General features: G+C 48.8%; 2 protein-coding genes across 4 annotated transcripts in view; one reads left to right on the top strand and one right to left on the bottom strand.

Annotated features, from left to right (window-relative positions):
- Positions 1-11203, bottom strand: part of Xrcc1 (X-ray repair cross complementing 1) — a 24404-nt gene extending 13201 nt beyond the window's left edge. For 2 of the 3 annotated variants that reach the window (XM_023704458.1, XM_023704459.1), the window contains exons 1-3: positions 11003-11151; positions 10512-10604; positions 2537-2647 (exon numbers count right to left, since the gene is read on the bottom strand). In XM_023704458.1, the coding sequence (XP_023560226.1) occupies positions 2537-2647; positions 10512-10604; positions 11003-11053 (255 nt within the window). In that variant the 5' untranslated portion in view covers positions 11054-11151. Of the gene's footprint in view, positions 1-2536; positions 2648-10511; positions 10605-11002 lie in introns of all 3 variants that reach the window. The other variant, XM_004644339.2, reaches the window with a different exon arrangement.
- Positions 11204-12000: 797 nt separating this feature from the next.
- Positions 12001-16491, top strand: Pinlyp (phospholipase A2 inhibitor and LY6/PLAUR domain containing). The gene is made up of 5 exons (XM_012517603.2): positions 12001-12367; positions 13835-13951; positions 15695-15844; positions 16012-16155; positions 16315-16491. Exons 1-5 carry the CDS (start codon positions 12298-12300, stop codon positions 16467-16469), a joined length of 636 nt encoding a protein of 211 aa, XP_012373057.1. The 5' UTR covers positions 12001-12297; the 3' UTR covers positions 16470-16491.
- Positions 16492-22922: the final 6431 nt, after the last annotated feature.

The following is a 22922-nucleotide window of genomic DNA, read 5'->3' as shown; positions in this document are numbered from 1 at the left end:
ACACACACACACACACACACACACACACACACACGCAATAAATGTTAAAAAAAAATAAAGAAAAAGAAAAACACAACCTCACTTCTGTGGTATTTAGGCTAAAAAGTGTATGAACTAAATTTAATTACCAGGAAACACCAGACATTTGTCCAATGAATGATACTGACAAAAATCACTGGTCTGTGTTCTTCAAAAGCATCAAGGCATGAAACACAAAATCAAAGGAACTATTACTGACAAAAGAAAACTAAGCAGATGTAGTAAGTCAATGCAATGGAGCACTGTGAAAGTTTTCTGCAATAAGGACCATTATCGGACCCTGCTTCCGGAGGCGCTATGGACATAGGGATCACTGCAACAGAAGAGCGGATGCAGAAACAAGCCCACACACACTCAACCATCTGATCTCTGAGATCAGCCAAAACATACACTGCACAGACAGCCTCTTTAATAAATGGTGCTGGGAAACCGGTCATCCACATGCAGGAGAGTGAATCTAGACTCAGCCCTCTTAAAAGTATTAAACTAAAATCAAAATGGATTAAAGATCTACATGTTAAAATAGAAACACTCGAGCTGCTGAAAGAAAAAAAAGGTAAACTCTTGAAAACAGGAGAAGGCAAAGATTTTCTAAACAGAGTCCAAATTACACCTGAAATGACACAGAGTCAACAAATGAGATCACACCACGTTAAAAAGCTTTGTATGGCAAAGGAAGGAACCAACAGAACAGACAACCTACAGAATGGAAAAAATTTTTCCAGCTATTCCTCCGACAGATGTGACATCTAGAATATATAAAGAATTCAAAGGGCCGGCCAAAGAGCTCAGCAGATTAAAGTGTCTGCAAGCAGGCGCAGGGGCCGGGGTTCGATCTCCAGGCCTGCCATGCTGGCCCCACTCCTGGGGCAACTGAGACTGGGCTTGGTGGTGCACATCTGTAATCCCAGCTCTTGGGAGGCTGTAAAAACGCGGATCACTAACAATCTGATCTATGCAGTGAAAACCTGAATACCCTTGTAGACCTTCCCCTCACCCCCTAAAAAAAAAAAGTCAAAAAGTTAGAGCTCCTCTCCAAAATAAAAGGCCCAATCAAAAAATAGGCAATTGGGTCCTGCTTTACCTTGGTCTTAACCATCCAGTAGAAAAGTATGAAGATGAAATATAGGAAGGAAAGCCATGCTGCTATGTTGAGCTGTGGGGGACTCAGGTCAATAATTTCTGACATTGCCAGTTAAACAGAAGACCCAATGTTATTATGGGTTACTGGACTCTTTTAGAATATTTTGCTGAGTTTACACACCTATAATATTCAAATAACGGAACTTAACAAAAAAAGGGTATTCAGATGAATGTCCATTTTGTATCTGTGTATTCAAAGTGGTTAGGATAGATATATAGTTACATTCTGTCAATGAATAGAATGATTTGTTCTAGTGGTGTTTGTAAATAGGATATCAAGTTCGCATCTTGTACAGCAATTAACCACTAAGAAGAATGTATGCAGTGTGTTAGTTATTGAAACTGTCCTAGCGATTTGATTTTAAACTGTCTCATTGCTATTTGTTTATCAATAAAATTATGAAAAAAAAAAATAGGCAACTGGGGGCCGGGGAGATGGCTCAGTGGAATAAGCGCTTCCCTGGCAAGCACAAACGCCTGAGTTCAATCCCTGGTTCTGAAATAGGCAACCAAGGGCCAGCCAGATAGCTCAGCAGACTCTGCTTAGGCAGAATGCAGCGGCTGGGGTTCGATCCATGGTGTGCCATGCGGCTCCGCCCCGGGGCATGCTGAGAGAGCGACAGAGACTGGATGTGGCAGTGCACACCTGTAATCCAAGCTCTTGGGAGGTTGCTGAACACAGGCAGATCACTGAGTCTGATCTACGTAGTGAGACCCTGTAGACCTTATACTAAATTAAAAAGAAAAAAAAAAAAAAAAAAAGACAACCAAAACAGATACGTCACAGAGGATGATAAATACATGAAAAAAATTCAGCATTTCAGGCCTTTATAAAGAAAACATCAACTCAGACAAAATAAAACAACACTGAAGCTGGTGGTGTGTACTGGTGCACACCTGTAATCCCAGCATTTGTGAGGCTGAGGCAGAAGAATCACTGCAATTTGAAATACACAGTGAGACCCTGTCTCCAAACAAAAACCAAACTGAGATTCTTAGTCCAGAAAGACTGGCTGTCATCAAAGCAAATCAAATGGTAACTGGCTGCAGAGGGGAAAAGGAACCCTTCCCCACTGTGGGTAGGAGTGTAAACTACTACAACATTATGGAAAGTCCTCAAACATTAGAAATTCTGTTCAACCCAGCTAGTCCCCTTCTAGGTACCTTCCAAAAGCAATACAGGAGCACCTGTGTACTATGGACCAGCAGCACCACTCATAGCAGCTAGGCCTTGGAAGCAGACTGTATGTCTATGGACAGATGAGTGAAGCGTGGTATTTTTACACGGTGGAGCCGTGGCAAACAGCTACAGGGACACATGGGGCAGAGGTCAGCACCTCACTGCCCTGCTTACCTCATAGTCTTGCTCACCAGAACCTCCGGCCGAGCTGCCCACCAGCACCTCTACGAAGGCCGAGCCGTCATTCCCGATGTCCACGCTGTGGATCTGCTCTTCCTTCTCCAGCTGTGGGCACAAAAAGGCCAGCATCAGTGTCTGTTCTGCCCTTGGGCTGACTGCGGCAGGTACCAAAAGGGAGATGGACCCTATTGGGCCACCATCTCCCTGGGATGTCACCTCTGTGTTACCAGGGACTATGTCTGTGGCACAGAGCAAAAGCCATGACAGGAGCAAATGTTCCCTCAACGTGTCCACCCCAACCCTACATACACCTGCTTTCAGATCTACCTTCCTATTATTCAGGATGCTGGTAATTTTTTTTTTTTTTTTGTGTTGGAAATGCAACCCATGACCTTACGCTTGCCAGGCTGGCATTTAGGCAGCTGAGCTATCTCCCCTGTCCAATTTTTTTGTTTTGAGGCAAGGTCTCACTATGTAGTACAGGCTGGCTTTCAGCTCGCAGAGATCATCCTGCCTAACTCAGCTTCCCAAGTTCTGGGATTATAGGCACATGCCACCACACCTGGCCTGGGTAATTATTATTATTATTAATTTTTTTTTTTTTTTTTTTTTTTTTTTTTTTTTTTTTTTTTTTTTTTTTGTGGAACCGAGGATTGAATTCAGGTCCTTGCGCCTACCAGGGAAGCACTTACTCCAATGAGCCATCTCCCCGGCCCCCTGGGTAATTATTTTTGAAAGACGGAGGAAAGTGCTTTCTGTAAAAAAGATTTTGCCAAAGGATTCACCATGCTGGACCAATAGCTAAAGGCACAGAAAGTTGTGTGTAGCTGCTGGGGAGTCCGGAAAGGCTGGGGTAAGTCTCCTGCCTCCCACTTCGGGGCTTTTTTATTAGGATCTTGGAATGACAAGTTATCACAACCCTCAAAGGTGCCTGCTCCACCACCTCAGGCTGGCCTCCCTCCCCCTGGGGGGCAATCTGCTGCTCCCATCTGTTCTATCCCTTCCCAGCCAGGAGGTCACCAAGACACTGCCTGCCCAGTGCCACAAACAGGGCTATAAGGAAGCTGGACTCGGGCCTGGGTCCAGATCTAGCCCTGCCATTCACAAGCTGTACCCAGCGTCTCTGAGTGGCAGTGTGCTCACACGTGGGGGAGGGGGTGTCACACTATTAAACCTCCTTCTGCAAGTGGCTGAGATGGCCCACAATAGCAACTGCAGGCGGCATCTGGATACTCACAATGTACCAGACAGGTATCTGCCCTCTTCACAGTGGCCCTGGGAATCAGGTACTATAATTATCTCTAGGTCACACATGAACAGCGGCAGGCAGGAAGTGCTTACGTCACATCACAGCTGTGTAAGCAGAGCTGAGGACCAGGCAGGCTGGTTAGAGCATGTACTCCCGACACCCAGCACTGCTGGCTAGCAGCGGTGACAGCAGGTACAAAGCCAGGGCCTTCCCAAGGCTGAGCCCTGTGGACCACTGCATCTGTACTTGCCCCTGCTCCAACCCTGGGCTGCTCCCCTGCCCCATTGCCACCTGACCACTCTTCTCACACCTTCCCACTGCCCTCAGTGCCTCTCCTAGGGTCTCTGCTGAAATGCTGCCTCTCCAGAGACGAGTGCAGAGACCCTGTACCTCCTACCAGGTGCCACTCTATCCCTAAGACAGCTGTACTATTCACTGGCAGTGCTCAGTAGTATATAAATACAGATTTGCATTTGTCTAGTATTTGTCACCCTCTATTTGACTTTTAAGCTCCATATGAGCGAAGGGAACCCTACACATGAACTACATGTTGTAGGGTGTGTACCAATATTAAAAAATGTCTGAGCTGGGCCTGCTGGTGCAAACTTGAAATCCCAGCACTCTAGGAGGCTGAGGCAGAAGGATCACAAGTTTCAGCCCAGGCAACTCAGGGAGACACAGCCTCAAAACAATAAAATGGGGCTGGAAAACCAAGCGTGGCAGTGCAAGCCAGTAATCCTAGCACTGGGGAAGCTGAGGCAGGAGGAACCCTGCATATTCAAGGCCAGCCTAGGATACATAATGAGTCTAAGACCAGCCTGGACTACACAGCGAGACCCTATCTCAATGCCCTTCCACAAATGAGGGGTTAGGGTGCAGCTCAGGGGGAGAAAATATGCTTACAATGAATGAGGCCCTAAATTTGATCCCAGCACCAAAAGGAAAAAGAAGCTGCACTGATACATGCTACGATGTGGATGAACCTCAAAAACATGCTGGGCCAGCAAGATAGCTCAGCGGTCTAAAGTGCCTGCTTAGGCAAGCTTAGGCAGGCCCAGGGGACCACGAAGGCAGGCTGAGCTGGCAAAAAGAAAATTATGCTAAGTAAATCAAAACATACACAGAAATCCATGTCGACATTTATGTGAATGGCTGGGGATCTGGCTCAGTGGTAGAATGCTTGCCTAGCAAGCTGGAAGCCCTGGGTTCAGTCCTCAGCACCAAAAACAAACAAGCAAACATTTATGTGAAATGTCCAATAGGCAAAACCATAGTGACAGAAAATAGATCCACGGTTGCCTAGAGGCACATGGGGGCGGGAGCAGAGAGCAGCTGCTGCTGGTTCTGTGGCTTCTTTCAGGGGTGACGAAACATGGAGCTAGAGTGGAGATGGCTGCTGAACATTGTTAGCATAAAGAACCAACGACAGGGCTGCACAGTTTATATGTGGAGAGAATTTCACGTTCGGTGACATTTATCTCAAAAAACAAGCGACTGCTTCACATAAGCATCTGTCAGGACATGGGTACAACACGAGGGTCATCTGTGAACATGTGCCTTTGTCAGGCAGATGCACTGCATACGTAAAACAAGTAGGATGCTGGCGAAGAGCAGACGGACACTGTGGAAGGAACTGTTGCACTTCCAAGAACTGCAAGGCCAGACACGGATGGAGACCACCACAAAGCAAAGCGGTTCTAAGCTGGTCTTAAATTAACCAACTGGCTCACCATGTTTACTTGTCATCTGCCCAGGGCCCTTGGTGGGTGGAGCCCTGAAGCCTCAAACAATAAGACAAGGTCACAGCTAAGGACACCTGGCTCCAACCTCAACTAGATAAAGACTGTAGCCTCAGGCATTTCACTCCCAGTTGGAGACCTTCCAGGAGTTAACACAGCTCCCCCTAAATTAACATAATGCATCCTTGGGTGGTTCCATCCTTCTTGAGTACTCCCCTCCCTTGTTCTGATAACTAAAAAATACAGGCTGTCCCAGATCTTGGTCTTAGCCTCCAGAGAATCTCCAATTCTGAGAGAGGGCTTTGGTCTTCCTGGAGCCGACATCATACATTTCTCTTTTATTTAGCCTTTGCCATTCACTCACTTGGGAGATCTTGGACCTGCTCAGTCCGCAATAACTAAGGGATAACATTAACCTGGTAAGGTCTCATTTGGAAGGATGAGGGAGAAGTATATGTAGTGACAGCACATTTCCATGACAGACTGTCATGGGGAAAACAGTATACGTACCTTGTTTTTTCTTTTTCTTTTTTTTTGCAGAACCAGGGATTGAACTCAGGCCCTTGCGCTTGCTGGGGAAGTGCTTATTCCACTGAGCCATCTCACGGGCCCCATGTTTTTTTTTAATTTTATTTATTTGTGTGTGTGTGTGTGTGTGTGTGTGTGTGGCCAACTCAGCCCACCAGGGGGCGGGGCTGGCTGGCATGTGGTGCTGGGGGATTGAACCGCGGTCCTTGTGCTTTGCTAAGCTTGTTCTAAGTAGGTGCTTTAGACCACTGAGCCATCTCACCAGCCCCATGTTTTTTTATTTTTCATACACACTTGCATACATGCAAAACAAGCCAGGAAGGCTACACAATGAGCTGCTAAGAGCTACTGCTTGCCGCAGGAGGCACTGCATAGCAGGAGCAGGGGGCGGGGGAGGCAGAGGTCAGAAGACAAAAGATCTTTTTTTCTCACAAAATCAAGTCACTCTTGGGGCCTGGAAGATGGTGCGTGGAATAAGCACTTCCCTGGCAAGCACAAGGGTTCAATCCCCAGTTCCGCACCAAAAAAAATCAAGTCACTCATCTGGCAGTTTACTCGAAGATTCAGAGCCCAGTGGGGTCAGCTAGGGCAGCCTGGCCAAAGAGAAAAGCGGATTGGTATCTGATACCTGCGAAGAGGACTACGCTCCTTATCCAACAGTGGAGATGGTTACAAAGAAGAGGAAGATGAGAACAGCAGTCAGAAGACGACGGCTTGGACGAGCTGTTTAACACTGCTTCTACAGGAAGCACCTGCCACGGTGACAGTGACGCATAGGGGTTCCACCTGCACTGTGTCCCAGCCACCCCCTCTGGGCCAGGAGTGGTTGGCAAAGAGGTTGAACTCCCTGCCCAGGAGCGGGTGAGGGACTGGTGACAGAGCTTCCTGTGTGGCTACAGCAAACAAAAAAAGTGCGGGGCTGTCACAAGCAGAGGGCAATTTACAAGATGTTGCAAAACAGTATTTGGAGAAACAGGGTAGTGGGAGAACTCACAAAGGAGCCTACTGTCGTGGCATCCAGGTATTTTTCATCAGTCACTTCCCAAGAACCCTAAAATCGGCACTGGGTGAATGTGGAGTTGCCTTGCACATGCGCACTGCCACACACAACTGGATTTCTCCAGGCTTTCCACGGTGGGTAAGCTGCCAACTGCTGCAGCACTGGGTTCCCCACTGCTGGGCATGCTGCGGTTCACCCTCCTCACAGAACCGGATGCAACACATGATATGGGATCTGATCTCTCCTCTGCTCAGAGCCTCCAGTGGCTCTGACCTCACCTGAGAAAAAGTCCTTACAGTGGCTGCCTGGGCCTTGGACATCTGGGCCCACAAGCTCCTCTCCTCCCTCTTTCACCTTGGCTGACTCCACCCTGGTCACAGACCTCCCTGTTGTTCCACCAATGTGTGGAGCACAGCCTGCTCTGGAGCGGCTCACCAATATTGACAGAGTTCATCTTGCTTAAATGTCACCCTCTCAGGTTGCCTCTGCTTGACTTCCCTTATTATTATTATTATTATTTTTTAAACCAGGGGGTAGGGGCTGGTGAGATGGCTCAGTGGTCTAAAGCACCTACTTGGAACAAGCTTGGCAAAGCATAGGGAACACGGTTCAATCCCCCAGCACCACATGCCAGCCAGCCCCGCCCCCTGGTGGGTGAGCTGGCCACACACACACACACACTAAATAAATAAATAAATAAATGTTTAAAAAAAAACCAAAAAACAAACCAGGGGGTAAACTTACATGCGTTTGCCTTTTTTTTTTTTTTTAACCAGGATCAAACTCAGCCTTGCATTTGCCAGGTGCTTAAACCACTGTGCTATCTCCCTGGCCCCCTTGACTTCCCTATTTAAGTGAAACTCAGCTGGGATGTGATGGCACACCCCTTTAATACACTTGGGAGGCTGAGGCAGGAGTATCATTGCAAGTTTGAGACCAGCCTACAAAGTTCAAGGGAGCCTGAACTGCATACAGAAGACCCAATCTTCAAAAGTCAAAAAGGCCAGGGAGATAGCTCAGTGGCCTAGGTGCCTATCTGGCAAGCACAGGGACCCGGTTTGGTCCCCACCCCCCATGCTGCACCAGCAGCGCTGGCCACCAAAACTGGGTGCATGCCTGTAATCCCAGTGCTAAGGAGCTGACACAGGAGTATCACCTGGGTCGTGGACCCTGTACCAAATACATACATTTTTTACAAGACCAGTGCTCTAACCCCTGAGCTATGGAGCCGCCACCTTAAATTTTTTTTTAAAAAAAGTGAAAGAAGGGCTGGGGAGATGGCTCAGTAGGGTAAGCACGTCCCTGGCACACGCAAGGGCCTGAGTTTAATCCCTGGTTCCACAAAAAAAAAAAAAAAAAAAAAAAAGTAAAACAAAACGACAACTCTGGCCACTGCCCCTCCTTGTTCCACTTCCTCCACAGCACTCATGATGTGACAGGTTTCACGCGCGGTATGCCTGTGAAAGCTCCACAGGACTAAGGGGTGTATGTGTGTGTTTTGAATCTTTTAGGGAAGTGTCTGCAGGGTGTTCAGGGTCTCACTACTAGATCGGACTCGTAGTAATCCGTCTGTTTACAGCCTCCTAAGAGGTGGGATTATGGGTAAACCAACAGCACAGTCTCAATTGCCATCTCAGCATGCCTAGGGGCTGGGGTCAGGGCCGCGTGGCAAGCCCGGACCCCTGTGCCTGCTTGCGGGTGCTTTAATCCGCTGAGCCATTTGGCCGGCCTTGGACTGAGTATTTTATGTCTTGTACTGCCCATGGCTGTAAAGGCTCAGAACCTAACACAGAGCATGGAACACGAAGACACTTAATCAATACTTATTGAATGAACTAATAAAAGTGAATCCACCTACCCCCGGTGTCAAGTCCTGCCTCCACCTGGCAGCTTCTCTGTCTCCAGGTCCACCTCTGACTTCTATCTTCTGGATGCTCCCTCAAAGTCATCACGGTCACAGTGCACTGCCCGGCCACGCTGCTCCCACTCAAGATGTCCTATTCTGGCTGTGGTTCCAGTCCCCCCCCCCCCAGAGCAGAGGATCCCACTCCTTCCCCCCCCACCCCCAGCGCCCCCCTCTCTGTGTTCCGCCTCTTCCTCCTCCAGTCTCTCTGGTCTACCTTTAGATTGGCTAAAACTGAATGTCATTTCTCTGGGGTCACCTGAATGAGAACTCAACATCACCCTATAATAAAATCATAACCCTTCCCTTTATACAAACACCTACATGTTGACAGCATTTCTGCAGACATTACGTCACCATATTTTCACAATCACCCTGGGCTTAGATTTGTACTTCAATGCACAGATGAGAGACTGGATTTAGAGAAATAAGAAATCTGCCTGAGGTCACAGGGTATGAGAGAGAGCTGGATTTGAATCCAGTTACTAAAACTAAATCCTCAGCAGTCTGGATCTCCCACAACTTAAAAGACTAGCTTTCAGGGAAATTGCATAATTTCTGTGGGCCTCTGTTTCCTCATCTGTAAAATGGGGTTAATAACACATCGTAGGTCGTATGAGTTTTTATGAGGATTCAATTAATTAAACCATGTGAGGTATGCAGAATGGTGACTGTCAGACTGTAATGTCAAATAATGTTAGCTTTTGTTATTATTCTTTTATTAAAGATTTAGGAGATACTTAACTACAATCAGAAAATTTTGTGAGCCTGTATATTTCTCCTGAGAGGAAAATCCTCAGCTAATTCTCAAAAGGCTCTGCGAGAACTTCTGAGATCAACAGTATGCTCAGTACCACACACAATCATCTAAGTCTTCTTCGTTTTAGTACCGGAAATCGAACTCAGGACCTTGCCAGGCAGGCTCTGAGCTATCTCCCCAGCGACCACGTAAGTCTTGCCCTCACAAACCCACCACTTTCTGTCCTCAACATTCCATTCAGAGCTAAAGAATGTGGTCAACACCCAGAAAGCCTGTGTGTGGGCTTGAAGTGTGGCTCGTAGTAGCATGCATAACGTCCTAGGTTCAAAGCTCAGCCCTAGCATCAAGAAAAACAAACAAACAACTCAAATGTGATATAAACAATACACCAACTCCCCACAACAAATATAAACATTATGGACTGCAAACACATGGTAATAAAAAGAAAACTTAAACAATAACCACAAAACAGCGGGGCATGGTGGTGTACACCTGCAGTCGCAGCTACTAGGGAGATTGGGGCGGGAGAGTCAGTATTTGCGGCCTTCCTCGGCAACGCAGCAAGTTCTGCCTCAAAAGTTTGAAAATGGCTGGCAAGGAAGCTCAGTGACAGGGGTCTGTCTAGCGTGTGTAAGGCCCTGGGTTCAGGGATTATGCAGTCTGCTTTCCAGGTAAGGAAGCTGAGAGTCAGAAGGGAATGTGCCCCCAGACTGCCATTTGGCTCAGCAGAATCTGCACCCTAAGACTCCACAGCCCTAGTAAGAAGCGAGAAGGGGGACGATGGGATCACCTGTAGGACCACGGAGATGGACTTCTCGCCCGCCTTGGCTGCCCGCCATTTCCGGTAAGTGTCTGCCTTGAGAAGGTTTTCTGCACAGTGGGTCTGAGGACAAGAGTTGAAACGGAGAGTTAGGGCAGGGATGAGCGCTAGGGCCGCAGCTCTCAGATTACTCCCTGGGGTCCTCCATGCCCTCGCGAGACCCCAGATTTAAGCTCTCCTGTGAGTCCCCCCCCACTCCCTGCCTCAAATTTCTCCCACAATACTTCCCGTGGAAGTTTCCTGTGAGCTCCCCCATTCCTCCTCGTCTCTCCGGGAATTCCACGGAAACCCAAAAGTTCCCTAATTCCCTATCTCCTCCAGGATTCACTTTTAACTTCTCGAAATCGCCCCAAGACCCTCCTTGGGCCTCCAGGAAGTTCTCTTTCACACCCCTGAGAGTTCTTACAGAGCCCCCTGTATTCTCGCACGCCTGCCAACCTCCCCCGACGCCAGTCCCTCACCGAATCCTGGCTGCTGCAGGACACGACGTGGCGGAGGCGGATCTCCGGCATGTCAAAGTCGTGCTCTTCGCCTAGACTGGAGAGTGAGGAAGGGGAGGCTTTGGGGGGCGGGGAAGGGGAGCTCCCGGCGCGGGCTTCGGTGCGCAAGCGCGCGAAGCCAGGGCCTTTCAAACCGCGGCGCGCCGCGCTCGCGTCGACTCTGCGCAGGCCCAGTAGCGCCGCTCGGGAGAGAGGCGCTGCGTTCCCTAGCAACGGAGATTTTTCTTTGGCTCCACCCCTCTCAGATTCCACCCCTCTCGGATTCCACCGCTCTCCAGCGCGCCTTCTGGAGGACTTTACATCCTGTTTTCTGGTTGCCTAGCAACAAGAGAGGCCTTAGCGATTGGTGCCCAAAAGAAAATCGACGTTCTCATTGGACGGTGTAGTTACTGCCCAAACAACTCGGGAATCCGAGCGGGGGACAGTTGAGTGCATTTCCGCAGACAGCCTGCATAGCTGGCCCTGCGCACACAGATGAGACAACTCTGGTATCTTAGACCTCTGAGGCTGGGGATGGGGGAAGGTCCATTAATAATGTATATTAAAAAGTAATAAATTAAAAAAGAAAAAAATGTATACTTCCAAACCACATACACACTCATACACCCAGCCTAAAATGTTTCCACAAATGCCTCAGTTCACCAGTATACAACCTTTGGACCCTTGTTTCTCCCTTTGGCCGCCTCTGGCCTCTGACGGGCACCTCTCTCTGTTCCGTCTCCTCACAACCCAGAAGTACAGTTCTAGGCGCGGTTGAAGTTCTAACAGCCCAAACACAGAAGAGGAAGTATGAGTCAAGCACTCAAAGAAGGGAAGGGAGACAGGCCCCCGTCCCGCAGGACGAGCCTGGACAAGCTGGGCGCTCCTGTCCCACGCTATGCGCCTGCTTGGGAAGACAGAGAAGAGGGGATCCTAGTCTTCCTAGAGCAACTGCTCTACACCTGCAGGGGCTCTAGTGATCCAACTTTGATGGGGGAGGGGGGAACCATGTGAATGTCAGAAAACAAGAAAATAACTTTTGGGGCCATCAAGGAAGAGGGGGTTGCGAGTCAGATTTCTAGGATCCTCGCAGTGAAAGAGGCTGAGCACAAGATGTTGGGCTTCCTTTTGGATGCTGGTACCCGGAGGCTGCTGCGGAGGACTGCCCTGGCTTCTGACCTCAGCTATTTTTCTCCTCATGGTGAAGGTGGGTCCGGTCCCGCCTCTCCTCAGCTTTTTATAAGGGCACAGGCCCCAGGTCTGCAGGTTCACATACCATGGGGCTCTCCGCAAGACAGGACACCTTCCTGCTGGCCTTCATGCTGCTCTGCACCCTCGTGGGGCTCGGTAAGTGAGGAGGGACCTGGACAACTTCCTGGAATGTGGGAAAGAAGTCTGTGAGAGAGCATTCAGCAAGCAGCTGAAGGGGGGAAGAGGGACTTATTCACGGAGAAGGCAGAAGATAAGGAAGAGAAAGCCTGGGGAGTAAGGCAAGGAGCATGTGATTGGATCCATCTGAGGGGGGCTGGGTGGACTCTGAACCTCTGTTCTATAGGCAGGGTCTCTAGGAAATCTAGAGCTCGATGAGAGCTTGATTAGAAAAGGAAATCTTGTCAAGTCAGTTAATCTTTTTCAAAGGAACGAGAGATTTCCTTTCTCTCTGAGTTCAGGAGTTCAGGCACCCAGCCCCTTCTCCTCCTACCTGTAGATGCAGTAGTCCAGGCAGTTTCATTTTGTCTAGGCCTCAGGTGTCCTCTAGCTGGCTACTCTCTCAGCACCAAGAACTCCATCTGTTTAGTGTCCCCAGCCCCACCCCACCTCACTTCCTTCACCTGGGATCCAGGTACCTCTGCTTGAGCTCCTACTCTCACTATAATATCTGGGCATGGGGCACATCCTGGTAATCCCAGGATTTGGGAGGCTGAGGCAGGAGGACTGCCATATGTTCCGGGTCAGCCCTGGGCAACATAGTGACTTCAAGATCAGCCTCAAATATGTAGTGAGACCCTGTCTCAGAAAACCTGTGCAGTACCTGTGAGGAGGAAAGCTCCACACCCAACACCCAGGAACCAGCTGGACCTGAAATTTCACAGAACTCCATGGAAACCCTTGCCACGACCCCTCCCTGCCCCTGAGCTGGCTCAGAGGACCCTGGCGTCCGAAGTCCCCAGCCTTGTAATTAGGCGAGCAGGCTCCGAGTAGAGTCACTTCCCACCCCTGGAAGCTGCTTCACTGGCATCATCCCGGCCTCCTCATCAGATTCTGGACAGTAATCAATGCCCCACCCATGAAAAGTCAGGGTGACACCAGTTCCTCCCTCTCTCAGAGGCAAAAGTCTGTCTTTCCTACCCTGTTTTTTGTTGTTGTTGTTGTTTTTCCTGTTTGTTTTGAGACAGGGTCTTGCTATGTACTATATTTTCAGGCTGGCCTTGAACTCACTATGCAGCTCTGGCTGGTGTTCTCTCTCTCTCTCTCTCTCTCTGTATTAGGAATTGAACTGAGGACCTCTCACTTGCCAGGCAGGCATTGTGTCACTGAGCTATATCCCTGGCCCTCAGGCTGGTCTTGAACTAGCAAAGATCTTCCTGCCTCAGCCTCAGGAGGGGTGGGATTACAGGCCCATGCCCCCACACCTGGCTTCCCCCAACCTTTTTATTTACCGGAGGCCCTTGCGTTTGTGCTTGCCAGGCAAGTGCTTATTCTACCGAGCCATCTCCCCGGCCCCTCTCCCAACCTCTTTAAACTGCAGTGTTGAAGTCGTGGTCTGGAGACCACACCAATAACTCTAGCCCCCGCCCTCCCACCTGCTTGCAGGGTGCGGTCTGACCTGCGAGGTGTGTAACAGCCCCGAGAACACGTGCAGCGGGAAAATGAAGCAGTGTGAGCAGGGCAAGGACACGTGTGTGATTATCGTGAGCGAGTCCCATGAAAGTAGGAGAGCGCAGAGGGAGGCGGGGTGGGGGCTGTGGGGAGGGTTGGGAGGGCGGGGGTGGGGTGTGGAGGTGGGGATGAGCGGTGCGAGGGAGGTGGGAAAATGGGGGTGGAGGTAAAGGGCAGAAGACGCAGAGCACGTCGTTGCAGTTCTCAGGATAGGTGAAAGGGAAGGAAAATCAACAGGAGAAAGATGGGGCAGAGGAAGGAGTAGATGTGGAGGAACAGGGAATCACCGTGAGGGAAGCATCTAACTGGAAGCAGGTGGGCTTGCCTGGCGCGGTGGCACACACCTGTAATCACAGTCCTGGGGAGGTTGAGGCAGGAGGATTGCCACGAGTTCAAGGCCAGTTTATGACAAACTTTTGTAAAAAAAAAAAAAAAAAAAAAAAAAAAAAAAAAGGAGGGGCTGGGGAGATAGCTCAGTAGAATAAGTGCTTGCCTGGCAAGTACAAGGGCCTGAGTTCCACCAAAAAAAGGAAAAAAAGAAAACAAAAGAAAAGAAAGGAAGGAAGGGCATATTGGGTGCAGGCAATAGAGAAAGAAGAGGCCGCGCTGGGCCGCGCTGGGCTGCGCTAGGCTTGGGGAATGTGCTCAGGGAAGAGAGACATTCTCTGAAGGAAGACAGGTGATGGTGGGATAGGAGGAGACAGAAAAGCCAGCACCCCAGACAGAAAAGTGAAGGTAACCCTGAAGTATGCAGCAAAACTTCATAAAGAAAAGTAGAACCGTGTATAATGACCCACACTTGTAACCCAGCACTATGGGAGGCTGAGGCAAAAGGACCCAAGTTTGAGCCCAGCCTGGGCAATTTAATGACTTAGTGAGACCCTATCTCAAAATAAAAAGGGCTGTGGATGCCGTTTAGTGTGGAGGTCCTGAGTACCGTCCTGAGTATTGCCGATGATGTTGATGATGATGATGGCGTAGAGGTGAGGAGGCCAGTGAGGGAAAGGGAAGGGAAGGGGCATAACTTAAATGAAAGAGCCCACTTAAATTCCCTGAGCAGGTTCAGATCAATTCTGACAGCTAGAAGGAACCATGGGAGAATGAGGGAGTGTGAAAGGAAGATGAGTCGGAAGACTGTGACACATGGTCAGCAGGTGAAGGAGAGACTGGAAAGGCTTGCAGGCTGGAGGAGTCCTTTGGGGAGAGGAGCCCAGTGCAAAGGAGCCCTAGGTGGTGTCAAGAGGGGAGACCTTAGAACAGGCTTGGGAAAGATCATTGCATGGTGGAGGGGGGACATGGAGACCAGAAAACACTTCAGAGGAGACTATTGGAGGGCCAACAGGAAACCATCAATGGGAGGGCTGGGAACTGACCATGGAAGAACCCAGGAGAAGGAAATGAGTGAGGGAGCACAGTGTGGCATTTGTTAGAGGAGCCTGAGGGGGCAAAATCTAGAAGGCTGGAAGAGATCACTTTTACATAGGCATGGGGGTGCCCATAGGCACCTTGGAAAAGACTCTAACAGAAGTATGATAGAGTGGGGTGGGTAGAAGGGACCACATCCAGTAGACTCTCAGGTATTGGCTGTGACAGCCACAGGGAAACCACCAAAGGCCGGCTAGGCTTCGTGGCACAGAGGAAGGAGGGCTACCTAATAAACCACTCAAGAACAGGCAGATCAGAGAGGTTTTAGCATGCTGGAAGTGAAAGGGAGGGACAGACTTAGGAAATCTTGTGAGTTTGCTAGCAGTGGGCCAGTGCCACCTGCCCCTGGTTCCTGCCCCCACTTCACAGAGGGCCCTTATGTGAGCACCGTCAAGGCCTGCATGAAGTCCAGCGACTGCCACTCGGGCTACGTGTCCACCACCATGGGACCCAATAACTACATGGTGACCAACACGCATTGCTGCCAGAGCGACGGCTGCAACCGTGGCTCCATCCCCTGTAAGTGCTAGCTCAGCCCAGCTGAGGCGGCCCCACCCCAAAGGCCTGGCTGGTTCTGAGTCTGTAAAATGCAGTAGCCCTTAGTAAGCCTGGCATGCCCCAGGGCCTGGGGGAGATTGGGATCGAGGAGGCTTAAACCTCCTCTCCTCACACTTCCGCTCATGCAGCTCCCCAGTACAACCGCACTGTCAATGGCCTGTTGTGCCCCTCCTGCGTGGTGCCCTTCCGGGATACATGTGCGACAACCCAGCTTGCCCAGTGTGTCGGCCGGGAGACCCACTGCATCTACTTGGCAGGCAGAGCAAAGGCTGGTGAGTAGCTCCTGGCTCTGAAAGAGAGGATGAGGACCCAGGACCAGAGGCCCAAACTGTTCTGCTCTGGCAGGGTGGGGTGACCCCAGAGGCCTGGAGCAGGAGGGGCCGAGCTCCTGAATCTGCAGGGGGCGCTCATTCCAGTCTGAAATCTTCCAGGAATCATCAGCGCCAAGTTTGCCACCCGGGGCTGTGCCACGGAGAGTGCCTGCCACACCAAGGCTGGGGCCGAGGTGCCCTCGGCCTCCTACTACTACTTCCTGCACCGGGCTGACTGCCATGAAGCCACCTTGCCCTCTGGAAGGGTTGAGTGAAGGACTCAAGAATATGTGTCCCCTTTTGTCCACCATGTGCTTATAAATTAAAGTTGTCAGAGCAAGCCTGAGTCCTTGTGACACACACAGTGCATCTTGAGGAGGTGGGATGAAGAGGGTTCAGGACTCTGTCTTTTCTGTCTCCCTCTTTCCAAGGAAGAGGAAAAATCCTGTCTTTTACAGAGGGCCACTCATTGACAGGACCTGTGCTGTTTTCTTTGCTATACCTGACTATACAATCACAACAACCCTATAAAATTGATATTATTATCCCACTTTACAGACTGACAAACTGAGGTAAATCCTGAATGTCATTTGCCTGGGTCGGCTAGGAAGTCAGAACCCTGACTGAAACCTCAGTCCATCACACTTCAGAGTCCTTGATCAGCTTTCCTGATTTACCTTCCCTGCTGTCTCCATTTTCATTTGTGCAGAATGTGGATGTCAATAGTTATAACCTCTTCGGCGTTAGTGTAAGAGATAAATGAAACATGAAAACCACTTAGTGCAGTGCTAGCCACCTTGAAGAGAAGGATGGTTCTGCAGACAATGTCTGAATAAATAGTAATCATCATAATAGCTGCCACTTACTGAGTGGCCATTAGTGGGCAGGTGCCAAACACTGCAGCAGTCAGGACAGACAAGCTCATGCTGTAGTAACAAACAAGTCCCTAATCTCTGGTTTAAAACAACAAAGTTGTATGAGTCACCAAATGTTGCAACAGTGCCTCGTAACAAACCATCTCCAAGCTGAGATTTAGGACCAGCACTTCTGTTTCTAAGGAGGGTTTCTTTTCTACTTGTATTGGATGGTTTGGTGGGCAGGTGGGGATTGACTCCTCCATGTGCTTCTGAAATCTTCTGGAGCAGTCCCCCGCTGGCAGGTGCTTTTACACAGACTACAGGGGCATAAAACGCAATTGTGCCTAAGATGCTGGTGGAGGGCAGGACTGCTAAAATTCCACCATGGCAAGTCACAGGGCCAAATCCAGAAGCAGCGGAACAGGGGAGTGTTCTCACCCTCCAGTGGGAGGAAAAGGAGTAGATACTGGCTGGGTGCTCATGCATGAAAGGCGGATGTTCCCTTCACTCTAGTATTTTATTTTAAAAAGGAAAAAAAGATAACCATAAAACTGTTTCAAAACAGGTTAGTAGGAGACTTGCAATAATTAATGCATTGCGTACTGTTGTCTTTATAGTATACAAACCATATGAACACAAATTTCTTTGCAAATGAATTAAAACAAACTGGCTGTACAACTATCTTAACTATCCTGTGTTAAAGTGTATTTTTTTCTTTTTCCTTTTCTCTTACCAGCTTTTCTTTTGAACAGTTTCTTCCCAGTTCAGCATGTCTGCTACACATTTTTTTTGGGGGGGGGCACCAGGGATTGAACTCAGATCTTTGCGTTTGCCAGTCAAGTGCTTATCCTACTGAGCCATCTCCCCAGCCCCTCTGCTACACATTTTTGGATCTTATTTACTTGTTCAGTTTCTCACACTAGTGAGACAATATAATGTTTACAAATGTAGGTCTGATTTATTTTATTTCTGAGTATGGGTTCCAGTTGTGTCCATTTAACCATAAAAGTCTCCAGTATATCCTTTTTATGGCGGAGTAGTACTGTATCATATAAAAAAAATCACATTTTAAAAACTCATTCCTCGACTGATGGGCATTTGGGGTGTTTCCAAGATTTAGCTGTTACAAATTGTGCTGCTGAGTGCCAGGGAGATAGCTCAGAAGCATAAGCACCTGCCTGGCAGGTGCAAGGTCCTGAGTTTGACCCATAGGGAGAAAAAAAAAAAAAGCGTTGCTGTAAACATGGGTGCACATGTATCACTGTGGTATGCTGCTTTTCATTCTTCTAGGAAAATACCTTGGGGCTGGTGAGATGGCTCAGTGGTCTAAAGCACCTACTTAGAACAAGCTCAGCAAAGCACAGGGACCACGGTTCAATTCCCCAGCACCACATGCCAGCCAGCCCCGCCCCCTGGTGGGCTGAACTGGCCACACACACATACACACACAAATAAATAAATAAAATTTAAAAAAAAAAAGAAAATACCTAGGTCGAATGAGACCTCCAACCCTAGGGTTTTTTTATGTATTTGGAACAGGTTCTCACTATGCAGCTTGGACTCCTTTTGATCCTCCTGTTTTCATCTCCCCAGTGCTGGGATTACAAGTGTGTACCACCACGCCCAATCTCAGTGGCCAGCTCGGGGCACCCAGGGGTGGGGCTGGCATGGCATGCGTTACTGGGATTGAACCCTGGACCCTGTGCTTGCCTAAGCAGGCACTTAGTCTGCTGAGCTGTCTTACTGGCCCTAATGCTAGTTTTTAAAGAAACATCCACACTGATTTCCACAGCAGTTGTACAAGTCTGCCCTCTCACCCACAGGGGAGAAGGGTTCTTTTTCCTCACAGCCCCACCATTTATCAGTTGATTTTCTGATGATAGCCATTCTTTCTGGGGTGAGATGGAATCTGTGTGGTCTAAATTTGCAACTCTCAAATGACCAATGATGTTGAACATTTTTATGTATTTATTTGCCATTGGTATTTCTTCATCTGAGAAGAGTGCAGATGCCCATGTTTGGATTGGGTCCTGATTTTTTCAATACTTGGTATTTCTAAATGTAAGTCCTTTGTCTGAGGGACAGCGGGCTATAATTTTTTCACAATCTGTGGGTTCTTTTCATTCTGTTGCTGACTTTGTTGTGCAACCAGTGAGATCCCATTTCCTGATTCTTTACATTTCCCGTGTAGTGTGTTTTGTTCATGAAGTCTGCCTACACCTGTCTTTGAGATTTCTATTTTCTCTTCCAGTAAAATTATTTTCTATTTTAATATTTAGAGCTTTCATCTATTCTGACCTTGGCTCAGTACATGGTGGTAGACGTGAGCCTAGTTTTAGTCTAAAGTCTGTTTTTCCACCACCATTTATTTTTATTTATTTTTGTGCGGGGTCTCACTACACAGCTCAGACTCGTAGTGATCCTCCTGTTTTCAGCCTCCCTAGTGCTGGGATTACAGGCGTGCACCACCACGCTCCGACTCTTATTACCAGCTCAGCGCGCCCAGGGGGCGGGGCCAGCATGGCTTGTGGTGCTGGGGACTGAACCCAGGCCTCTCCCCCCCAGCCCGCTTCTCACCAGTCCTAACCCACCACCTTTTATTAAAGAGATTTTCTTCCAGTGAATGTGTTTGGCTCCTTTGTCAAAGATATCATGGCTGAGTGTGCTTGGGATTGCATCTGCATCTTCTATTCTGCTCCATACCATCTTGTCCTTATAGTCACAGAGCAGCCACTAACTTAAATGTGACAAGTTTCTATGCCAAAGGAATGGGCCCAGGAAAGTCTCACCCGTGGTTATTAAAGCTGTGACCTAGCACTGAGGCACATTCTCAATACCCTGCCCCCTTTATTTTAACATAGTCTGAATAAATTGCCTAGGCTGGGCTTGAACTTGCAATCCTCCTGCCTCAGCCTCCCAGAGTGCTGGGATTACAATGTGCCAGCATGCTCAGTTATGGGATTTTTTTTGGCAGAACCGGGGATTGAACTCAGATCCTTGTGTTTGCCAGTCAAGCACTTATCTTACTGAGCCATCTCCCTGGCCCCAGATATTCCTTTTTTTAATATTTTTTTTTAACATTTAGTGTGTGTGTGTGTGTGTGTGTCCAGCTCAGCCCACCAGGGGGCGGGGCGGGCTGGCATGTGGTGCTCGGGGATTGAACCGCGGTCCCTGTGCTTTGCCAAGCTTGTTCCAAGTAGGTGCTTTAGACCACTGAGCCATCTCTCCAGCCCCCCCCCAGATATTTCTTATTTTAGCTCCAGGACAGTTCTGTGTGATTGGCACTATCATCCTCATCCTTGTTTTCAGGAGATGAACCTGAGACTTGGGAAAGGAATTTAATATTTTAATCTCTGCATCATGCTGCAGGTAGAAAGGGACCGCCACATTGCAGACAGGAAAGAAATCTGTATCAGTTCTTTTCACTTTGTTAAAAGATCACTCCCAAACTTAGCTGTTCAGAGGAGTTACCTTGTTTATGATTCTGCATGTTTGGCAGTTTAGGTTGGGACCAGCTGGGCGCTGCTTCTGTCGTTTCAGCTGTCAGCTTGCGCTCTGTCTCTGGGGTACCAATGATAACTGGGCTGAGTCCCTTGATAACCCAGCAAGTTAGCCTGGGCATCCTGATGTGGCTGAGGTCCCAAGGACAGCAAGGAAGGCAGCCCCAGTGCATAAACGCTTCTCCAATCTCTGCTTATGTCATGCGCTGCTGTGCCAAAGCCTAGAGGATGAGAGGATGAGCCACAGGCATGGACACACAGACACTAAGCAAACTGGGGCATCCACAGGTCACACTGGTTCCAGAGGGATGGTGCTTGACCATCACAAAGCCTTCAAATCACAAAACAACACGCAACAAGAGTCCTCATTTTTATTCATTCTTCCAAAAGTACCACAGGCCATCACACTCCCGGTTTATCCTTCCTTGTTCTCCATAACCGAGACATAAGTTCCTCCATCATTATCCAGAAATGTACAAAATCCTGCTGTGGTGATGAAGGTGCTGCATTCGCCATTTTGGGGGCCTGTTCTGCTTCCGGCAACAGCAACACCAGGACTTATGTATTTTCTGTGGTTCCCGCCCTCTGGGGTGTCCCAGTCCTGGGCTGTCACACGTACACATCCTGATGGCAGCCAGTCCCATAGCCATATGGGAATTCTAGACTTTTGTTTCAATGCTTTCAGAGACAGATGCCTTCCTCAGAACTTTGTCTCCACAAAACCTAAAGTTGAATTCCATCAAATATTATCACATAAAATGCAACCACCCTACACAGTATCAGCAAAACACAATGGTGCCCAATATAGAACTACATAAATACAACCTGTGTGCGTGTACATACACACACACACACACTCACATACAGAAACAAGAGTGGTCTGGCATCCCCTGATGTGCTCACTGGCCTGACTGCTGACAGGACAGAGCGGGGAAACAGCAGCAAGGTATACAGCAGAGATGTCAGAGAGGGCCACATCAGAGTGGCACAAGGGCACTGTGTGAGTAAAGGCATGGTGTTGCCAGAAGATGCCTAGGTCAGAGTCAGCCTGGTGCCGCCCGAGGCCAAGGGTGTGGGCAGGGGAAACAGGCCTAACGTCTGAGCTCCCTGTGGGCCTGACTTCTGCTCTGCTTGTGCACACGAGCGTAAGCACATACACAGAGTAAATTCTCAGTGTTGCATGTGAGGTAGACGCCATTCACTGTAACTTGCCCAAGGTCACCTCCAAAGTCAGGAGGACTCTGAACCTAGAGCTGTGCTCATAAGATTTTGTGCCATCACGGAAATGCTCAGCGCCTCTACTCTCCATACTGTGGCTAACAAGTAGCCCTCGAGATGTGGCCAGAGTAACTGAGAAACTGAATTTTGTTTGATTTGCTTTTTCTTTTTTGCGGAACCAGGGATTGAACTCAGGCCCTTGCGCTTACCAGGGAAGCGCTTATTCCACTGAGCCATCTCCCTGGCCCCTGATTTGCTTTTAATTCATGTAAACAAAATATTCATCTCCACTACTCACGAACTAGTCTGCATAACTGGGAGAACCTAAGGAGGTGAATTTACCCTTATACATCTCATAAAATGTAAGTAGCACTTCCAGTGACAACTTATTCTCTGAATTGAGGTATGCTATAAGTGTAAAGAACATACCAAATTTTAAAAACAGCATAAAATAATGTAAAATCTTATCAATATCTTTAAAACATTGAAATAACATTTGGTGGGAGTGGGTTAAATACATTACAGTGAGTTTCACTTGTTCAATTTTTTTCACTACAACATGAAAGGCGGCAAGGTTTCTGTTGGACAGCTGTTGGCTGTCAGAGGCCGCATGCTTGACTGAGGGGCTCTGGGACCACACTGGGAGGAGTGCTGGATGCTATTGGTACAAGTGAACCCCATTTCTCTAGGCCTGCCTGGGTTAGTGGCCCTTCAGAACATCGTCAAATGCTTTCCCCATCACGGCCACCTGACTTTGAGGGGACAAGATAAACTGTGCTTGAGGTGAGAGTTCAAATTGCAGTGAGGGGTGCCATCCCCAAGTACCTGCCCCTCGACCAGGAACCCTTGCCTTCAGCTGTCAAGGAAAATAAGATCTCTGAAGCGTTTGTGGCTCTGGTCGAGCCCTTTCATTCCAGAGACAGGAAAATAAGGCACCGGCCCTTGTGACATAAGGACAGTGACAAACCCCCATTTGCTTCCTCGGTCCCTGACCTCACACTCGAGTGTTCTCTTCTGTTATATGCTTCCTTCTCCTGCTTGCATTCCCTGTCCCTTTTTGCATCAAGAGGGCAACAACCTAAATCGTCCAGCCCGAGCTCTGCCACTGATCCATGAATAAAAGTAACACACATTTCCTAAGCACCTACGGGAC

This window comes from Octodon degus, unplaced genomic scaffold, assembly GCF_000260255.1.
Source record: "Octodon degus isolate 3935 unplaced genomic scaffold, OctDeg1.0 scaffold00197, whole genome shotgun sequence".
In the NCBI taxonomy this organism is placed as follows: Eukaryota; Metazoa; Chordata; class Mammalia; order Rodentia; family Octodontidae; genus Octodon; species Octodon degus.
Note: the sequence above shows the minus strand (reverse complement) of the source record. Positions and strands in the feature narration are given on the sequence as shown.

Coding starts and splice junctions, on each gene's coding strand:
- Pinlyp (XM_012517603.2), top strand. CDS start 12,298: ATGGGGCTCTCCGCAAGACAGGACACCTTCCTGCTGGCCTTCATGCTG. Junction 12,368..13,834: donor CTGCACCCTCGTGGGGCTCG/GTAAGTGAGGAG, acceptor ACCTGCTTGCAG/GGTGCGGTCTGACCTGCGAG. Junction 13,952..15,694: donor CGTGAGCGAGTCCCATGAAA/GTAGGAGAGCGC, acceptor CCCACTTCACAG/AGGGCCCTTATGTGAGCACC.